General features: G+C 38.5%; 4 protein-coding genes and 1 non-coding gene across 5 annotated transcripts; 3 read left to right on the forward strand and 2 right to left on the reverse strand.

The window, feature by feature from the left end:
• The first annotated feature begins 525 nt into the window (after positions 1–525).
• On the forward strand, positions 526–607 carry TRNAS-UGA (transfer RNA serine (anticodon UGA)). The gene has a single exon. It is a non-coding gene; the product is annotated as a tRNA-Ser (tRNA).
• Positions 608–947: 340 nt separating this feature from the next.
• LOC133726769 (uncharacterized) lies at positions 948–3917 on the forward strand. The gene is made up of 2 exons (XM_062154382.1): positions 948–1599; positions 3500–3917. The coding sequence occupies exons 1-2, from the start codon at positions 1403–1405 to the stop codon at positions 3723–3725; spliced, it is 423 nt and encodes a 140-aa protein (XP_062010366.1). The 5' UTR covers positions 948–1402; the 3' UTR covers positions 3726–3917.
• Positions 2305–2972, reverse strand: LOC133726768 (uncharacterized). The gene has a single exon (XM_062154381.1). It carries the CDS (start codon positions 2729–2731, stop codon positions 2525–2527), a length of 207 nt encoding a protein of 68 aa, XP_062010365.1. The 5' UTR covers positions 2732–2972; the 3' UTR covers positions 2305–2524.
• An 852-nt stretch (positions 3918–4769) lies between the features above and the next one.
• On the reverse strand, positions 4770–5914 carry LOC133726767 (uncharacterized). The gene has a single exon (XM_062154379.1). It carries the CDS (start codon positions 5178–5180, stop codon positions 4965–4967), a length of 216 nt encoding a protein of 71 aa, XP_062010363.1. The 5' UTR covers positions 5181–5914; the 3' UTR covers positions 4770–4964.
• Positions 5915–6013: 99 nt separating this feature from the next.
• LOC133734709 (uncharacterized) lies at positions 6014–6528 on the forward strand (the record flags this gene model as incomplete). Its single annotated transcript, XM_062162325.1, has 1 exon — positions 6014–6528. A coding segment is annotated over one exon (342 nt), but the record flags the coding sequence as incomplete, so codon positions are not given.
• Between the last annotated feature and the right edge of the window lie 843 nt (positions 6529–7371).

Genomic DNA, 7371 nt, shown 5'->3' on the forward strand with positions numbered 1-7371 from the left:
CTTCTCTCTCCTCAGCCGAGCTGGCAGCCCTCACCCCCAGTCAAGAATTTAGTCATTTGCTTGCCCGTTTCTTTGGCCTTGGTCATGAAAAGGCAAGGCTTGCCTGGTCAAAGATGGACCGGTGGAAGCAACAAAATGACTTTAGCTGGTCAACACATCATCATTCCCCCAATTTGCCCGGGCAAAGTGCAACCGCTGCACTTGCTCAAGAAGAAAGAAATAGAGTCATAGATCGTAGATGTCGTCTACCCAATAATGATACCAAGAACAATGTGGTTCAGGTCTCCCCCACCTATTTTTTCAGTGTGCAAATAAATTCATATTCTGCTTTGCTGGGTAAATTGATTTTCTATCGTGTTGTCCTTCTCCTCCATATAAAAAAATGGCGGGTCCACGTTTTTCTAAAGAGACCAAATGATGGGATAGCTCATAGCAGCCCTATCACATTGCAGAGACGTATTATATTAGCTATCCATCATCAACAAAATTAATAATTATTTTCTTTCTAGTCATCATGTCGTCGAAGTCGATATGTCCGAGTGGTTAAGGAGACAGACTTGAAATCTGTTGGGCTTCGCCCGCGCAGGTTCGAACCCTGCTGTCGACGTTTATATTTTATTCTACTTTTTCAGAATCACGTATTGGTTTTTTTTTTTGTGAGAATGATGTATCCCATTGGGATTTCTATTTCAATTAAGCTGTGGAAGAATTATCTGTACTGTGGTTTCTTGGGCTTTTATGCTTAGTTAGATCTCTTGAAATCTGTTGGGCTGTAAACAAGGAATGATAGTGATCTGTGTTGTATTGTTTGTTTGGTCTTTTTATGCTTTGGTTGAGCTCTCAATCAATTGAAGTGTGTCTTTCACTAATTGATTTCCCATGAACAAATGGCTCTACAAGCATCTTACACATGTGTGAAAAGACAGATGGAGATGGGGAAGAAATAGATTTTTAGCATTGGATGAAAAGCAAGGAAGCTAAAGAGGCCTATCAAAGAACAGGAAGTTGTTATATCTACAATGCCTCGGCTAGTAATGGAAGGAAACAACTTTCATACCATGAATCACAATTTACAAAAGGGTGTTTCTTACTTTCTTTTTCACTAGCGCCAATGGAATAGCCAAGCCATTGGTTTAGTGGGAAGCTTCCTCATGATGCATGTGAATAAGAATAGCTTGATTCTATAACCTTCACCTTTTCCTAGTCGTCAATCTCTTCCTCCCCAAAGGCAATTAGTACCCAACTTTCTGTAACCTTCACCTTTCATCTTTCTTTGTCCATACCAACCAGTCCTTATCTCCCTCATTGGCTATTATAGAACAAATCGGCAGATCAGATCACAAATCTGTTAAGCCACATTTGAATTTAAGAGAGAAGTAGTGCAGGAAGGCGAGGATCGGAGATGTCGGATTGGGGGCCAGTTTTCATAGCAGTGGTTCTGTTCATACTGTTAACTCCAGGGTTGCTGATTCAGATACCTGGGAAAAGCCGGTTCGTCGAGTTTGGCAATTTTCAGACTAGTGGAGTTTCAATACTGGTTCATTCCATCATCTACTTTACTCTCATCTGTATCTTCTTGTTGGCTATTGGAGTCCACATGTATGTTGGTTCTTAAACTACTCAAATGTGTACCAGTACCAAGTTGTGAACTCAGGATTTGATTGTCTCATTTTCAAACATATTAAGTTGATGTGTCATGTACTTTATGTTGTTTCTCAATGATTTTTACTGCTAATAACTGGATTTTGCCCCCTTCTTTCTGAGTTCTAGATTGCTCATGGATTAGGGGTATTGATTCTAACATCATATTCAGATATTAAGGTACAGATTTTAGATTTTTCTCAGTTCAGATTGGCCATTGCTTTGTTCAGTTTTGCCCGACTTGGAGGATGGAATTTCATGTTGCATGTAGATTTTCTTCCTAGTAAATATAAGGTTGGAATGACAAAAAATTCATCTTTATATTAAAATAGATAACATGGGCAATTAGTATGTGTATTGTTACCATGCATCTTTCTTTTTAGTCTAGTAGTTATAGAAAGCAAATTCAAATTTTGTGGATTGGTAATTTGAACATGCATGGTTAAATCAGTAGCAGATTTTGGTGTCTGCTTCAATTACTTATGAGTGTAAAATATAACAGTTTGTACCAGAAATCTTTTCAAATCCTAACTGATCCAGTATTTGAAAAAGCACAAAGCTTCATTAGACCCTCGATCCCTTTTGCCCATGTTCTTGTTTCCAAACTAAATACTTGTTTTTTAGATACCCTTTTGCCTATATTGCAATTCCAGTTGCTAGCCATAATAAAACTGTTCACAACTTTATATGCAGATAGATTAGCACATAACAGAAATCTTCATATTTTACAAAGCAGAATTCATGAAGGTATAGAATACATAGATAGTTGTAGTACCACTGCATAACGTACTAGTAAATGAATAATAAGAGACACAGAATAACTAAATCAGTCTAACCCTTAAAGCACTTACAAGCTGGTTTCTTGGATAAGTTGATGTGCTTCCTAAGCATAGATGTGAATGTCGAGAACAACAAGAAACAGAATCATGAGCAAACCATAGATTACAGTGTGCAAGAACATGGAGGCGACGCTCGTCTTCATGTTCATGAATGCGAAGGGACGCTCCTTCCCCGGCATTTGAAACACCAATCCTGGTGACAAAAATGCAAACAGCGCCGAAGCTATCAGAAGAGCAGCATAGTCTTTCATCCTAAATGAAGTCCTCTCAGTTTGATCAGCTAGCTCCTTACTTTGTATGACTCAAGCTCAGCAGAAGAATAAGAAGGAATAGAGAAGGGGCATATAAAAAAGGGCTTTGGATGCCGCAACTTGGAGTTAAGCCCTTAAAAGAGGGAATAAGAATCCCATAACTAAAGCTAGTAGTAGTATAGAAACAACATGAATTTTCAACCATCCACTCCACTTTACCCCCTTTTTAAAAATCTTAATCTCTTGGCATTGGCTTTGTTGGATTGTTGGATAAGGGGAGAGGATTATTTTGTATTGTTTTCAAGGCCATAATCATCATCATCATGACTCTTATATATAAGAAATTAAGAACTGCATTATTATCCATTAGCATTCAAGCGTTATGGTGCTTCAATCACCGTCCTTTTCAGAAATTAAGGGCTGGCAACAACTTGACCCTATTCAACTTTCTTTGGGGGGGGTCATTTGTTTCATCCAAGATTAGTCAAAGAGTTAAAGAATAAAAAAGAAAAAAAGAAGCTTTGAAGTGGGGTGCTTATTCCTTTATTCTTGACCCAATTGCATGGTTCCATTCTGCAACGCAAAGCAGACAATCAAAACCTTCGCTAGCTTCCACACCGTTCCACCTTGGTCTGCTTCCACACTTCAGAATCCCAAGTGTCGCTCACAAATCCTGATAAACACACAAAACTAAAGCATTTCACTTCTGTCCTCATCCCCATTTTGTCACTAAAGCTACCATCTTTAGATCTCATTCAGACTACCCAGTTTTGATTTGAAGGAAATGGCGGACTGGGGCCCAGTACTGATTGGGGTTGTGCTGTTTATTCTGCTCCAACCGGGACTCCTCTTCTCGTTGCCGGGAAACGGCAAGCAGGTCGAGTTTGGGAGCATGAAGACCAACGGCAAAGCCATAGCTGTGCACACACTCATTTTTTTTGCGCTCTATGCCGTTCTCATCTTGGCCGTACACGTCCACATCTACACCGGTTGATGATCCGGTACTCTCCCCCAGCTTTGGATCTGTGTGTCTCTGTATCTCTTTAGCCTTTTCTAAGATTTTGTTGTTGTAACTCTTAGTTTTGAAATAAAGCACATATAAAAGCACAGATCTTTTGTTTTTAGATTTGAAGATTGATGCAGCTCTGGCATAATGTTAAATGTTTGAGAACCCTTTTTTCTGTGATCGTTTTCTCTATGTTCTCTGGTCGAATGTAATCCAATAGGGTTTTAGGAGAGTTTTAAGACCTACGAGCTCAACCTCCTTTACTGAAGAAATAATGGAACTAAAGAAGGTAAAAGAGCCAAAGAGGTTGGGAAAGTCTGTCTGTTGAACTCAAAGCTTGTGATCAAGGGCTCAAACTCGAAGTGCTAGGTGTATTAAAAGCTTCAACTTGAAACCACTTTTGCCACATTGGGTCAGGACTAGAAACCTAGAATGAATAAGTCCATCTAGAATGACTAAGTTTAGTAGTTTACTGTCCACATCTATCATGATATTTTTTTATTTGATATTATAATATAATGTGGTCAGAATTCTGAATTAGATGCCGATTTAGAGGAGAGATGTATTGACGTTCTCTTGCAAGTGGTCAATGATCTGGGATTCATTTCTTTAGTTATTGTTTTAGGTAGATGGTGATGAAAATCTATGGTTGTTCATATACCAAATTCCAGTGTTGGACATGTCTGTGTAGTGTGAAGCGTGAAGTGTGTGTTAATACTTCATACTTCACACTTCACACTTCACACTTCACACTGTGGTTAGGAAACAGAGATTTGTATAGATATTTCCCTTTACGTTTTACACAGATGCTTGGATGGCCAAGCTTCGAGTTAAAAAGGCAAGGCACAGACTTAGATTTACTACAATCTTGAATCTTTGATTCGAGTTAAAATGGTAAGGCACAGACTTAGATTTACTGCATCTTTGATAATGGTCTTCTTTGTATCTGATACTATACAACTTAGAGATAGCGGAAGACTCAATAAGATAAACCAGAGTCTGGAGAGAATAATAGGGAACAACCTTGTGATATAGAGCCTGGGGAGATGTAAGGCATAACTATTTTCATTTCATAAAGATGCTTCACAATGTGTCAGTGTCAAGTTGAAGTAAAATAAACCAACGAGGTAGCAGTAAAACATTAAACAAGGAGCGCAAAACACATAAGAAGTTCGCTTAGAAGAAAACTTTACAATGAATTAGACTGAGAATTGAAAATGATTTGAATTAGTTTATATGTATGTGAATACCAATTGCAATGATCAAGATAGTAAGTATGCAGAAGTATATGATGGCATGAACCAGGATAGCAATCCCACTTGTCATCATGTTTCCGAACTCCATCACCCTCGTCCTTGCTGGTAATTGGAATAGCAGCCCCGGAGACAAGAGAATGAACAAGACCACTGCAACAACGACCGGCCCCCAATCAGCACTCATCATTCCCTCTGCTCTCGCTCCGCTTACAAAATCAAGGTATGGAAACTTGTGAAATGGATAGATAGTCTCTTATGATGTCTCCTATTATGTAGAAGAAAGCTAAGTTTCTTAGTGAAGAAGAGACAGGGATGCTAAACTTACTAAGAAAGAAGACCTCAGGATTAAAGGAGAGGAAAGGTATTAGGAGAAGGTGGTGGGTTTGCTTTATGGGGATGAAAACAATAAAACAAAGGTGTTTGCTTTCATAAGCTTCCAATAAGTGTTTGTTAGAAGGGTGCTTTTCTTCTCGCTTTAGAGATTGATGTAAGGTGGAGTCTTCTTTCCACAGAGATCGGTAAAATAATGGTGCAACAGATGAACTGTAAAGTCGTGGTTAGTCTATGGCTCTATGCATGTTTAGAATGCTTACCTTGTTTGGTTTGCCTTTCTACAGGAAAGAAAAGCTAAAAGGGCACTACACCAAGGATGTAGGGTACTACCAAAAGATGAAAATACAATGACTGTTACTTTCTTTGAATAATGTAGAAACATGTCTGCTATTTGAATTGACTAAGGTCAACAATGGATAAGAAACCCTGATAGGATCGGGCCCTGTGCTAGTTGATCGGCCCTGAAACACGGTCCAAGTTGATATTAGAACCATCAAAAAATCCAAACAAAAGAGAGATTTAGAGATGCCGTCCAATGGGGATTGTTGTATCTAACTATCTATCAGAGTAGCGTTGTAATCCAAGCCTCCAAGGTATCATCGGCCGTCTGAAGACTTCTAAGTTCTAACTTTTAGCTTCGTGGTGGAGTATGCATTCTCTTTTGTCTTTTCTATTGTTTGACTCGCTCTATCCCCAAACCCTTCTCTTTTTATTGTGCTTCCTTTCTCTCATTTCTATGCTTTCAGTGCTAGCACGGTAGCACCACTACTAGTGCTACACATCTTTTCAACTTATAGAGTAGTAGTAAAAATGGCGGATTGGGGGCCGGTGTTGATAGCGGTGGTGCTGTTCGTACTGTTAACTCCAGGATTGCTGTTTCAGCTACCCGGGAACAGCCGAGTGGTGGAGTTTAACAGCATGCAAACGAGTGGAGTTTCCATTTTGGTGCACACCATCATTTACTTTGCACTCATCACCGTCTTTCTCATAGCTATTGGTGTTCACATCTACACCGGCGGCGGCGGCTAGCTACTTCAGCCATCCGATTCCACTGCCCGCTGCTTCCCTCTCTGTTGCAGATTGCATCTGGAGTCTTTTATATACATGTATACTTTAAAATTTATGGAGTCTTTGTTGATTAAAACTGTGATGGGTGATTACGCTTATAATTCAAAAGCACGAAAATTATTGGCCACAAAGAATGTCTCTCTCTAAACTCTAAAGCACAATGAATGATAGATAATTAGATATCTATGGCAAATTGCATAGCCGACAAATTCTGCATATTGGTTTAGAGTGTTTTGCTTATGGACAAAGTAACAAATATTATAATTGGAACGTTGCTATATAACTAATGGAATCCCTATTGCCGCACAGAATTATCTTGTCAGCATCGGTCATACTCTTACATAAGGTCCAAAACGTACAAGCATACATGACCGTCATACCTTAACAAGAAAAGCCCGGCACGGGCCTTTGACACATCCCATCAATTCATTACGTTGTTTGCACTGCAATTTTTACCTCATTGCAGAATGCATATCGATTCCCCTTGCTATTTTCTCCTTTCTCGCTTCGGAGTTCAGGGTTTTGAGTTTATTGTAAGGGAAATGTGTGTAATTATGTATTCCTTTCGGCCTTTGAAGCATCAAGCATCCTAAGTTGTAAACATTTGCAAATACACCGATATATCTGTTGATATTACTTTTTCCTCAAAAGAAGATATATATATATATATATATATATATATATATATGTCCTAATAAATGCACTATACTATTAATATTTCTCCTATATATCTGTTGATATATTCTAATATTTGAGTCAATATATCTGTGATCGCCAATTGTTTAAACCTTGTTGTTATGCATGTAAACTCAATGCATCAAACATTTCTTTTATTATACATTTTACTTGCTAAACACTGCTAGCATTGCACTAGAGAGAAAATGAGAGGGCAGAGGTTACTGGCTACATATTACATTAGGTCTATAATTTTCATCTTAAAGTAAAGTCTATAATTTTCCCAACTCCAATTATTTGAA

The sequence above is a fragment of the Rosa rugosa genome, chromosome 1 (genome assembly GCF_958449725.1).
Source record: "Rosa rugosa chromosome 1, drRosRugo1.1, whole genome shotgun sequence".
In the NCBI taxonomy this organism is placed as follows: Eukaryota; Viridiplantae; Streptophyta; class Magnoliopsida; order Rosales; family Rosaceae; genus Rosa; species Rosa rugosa.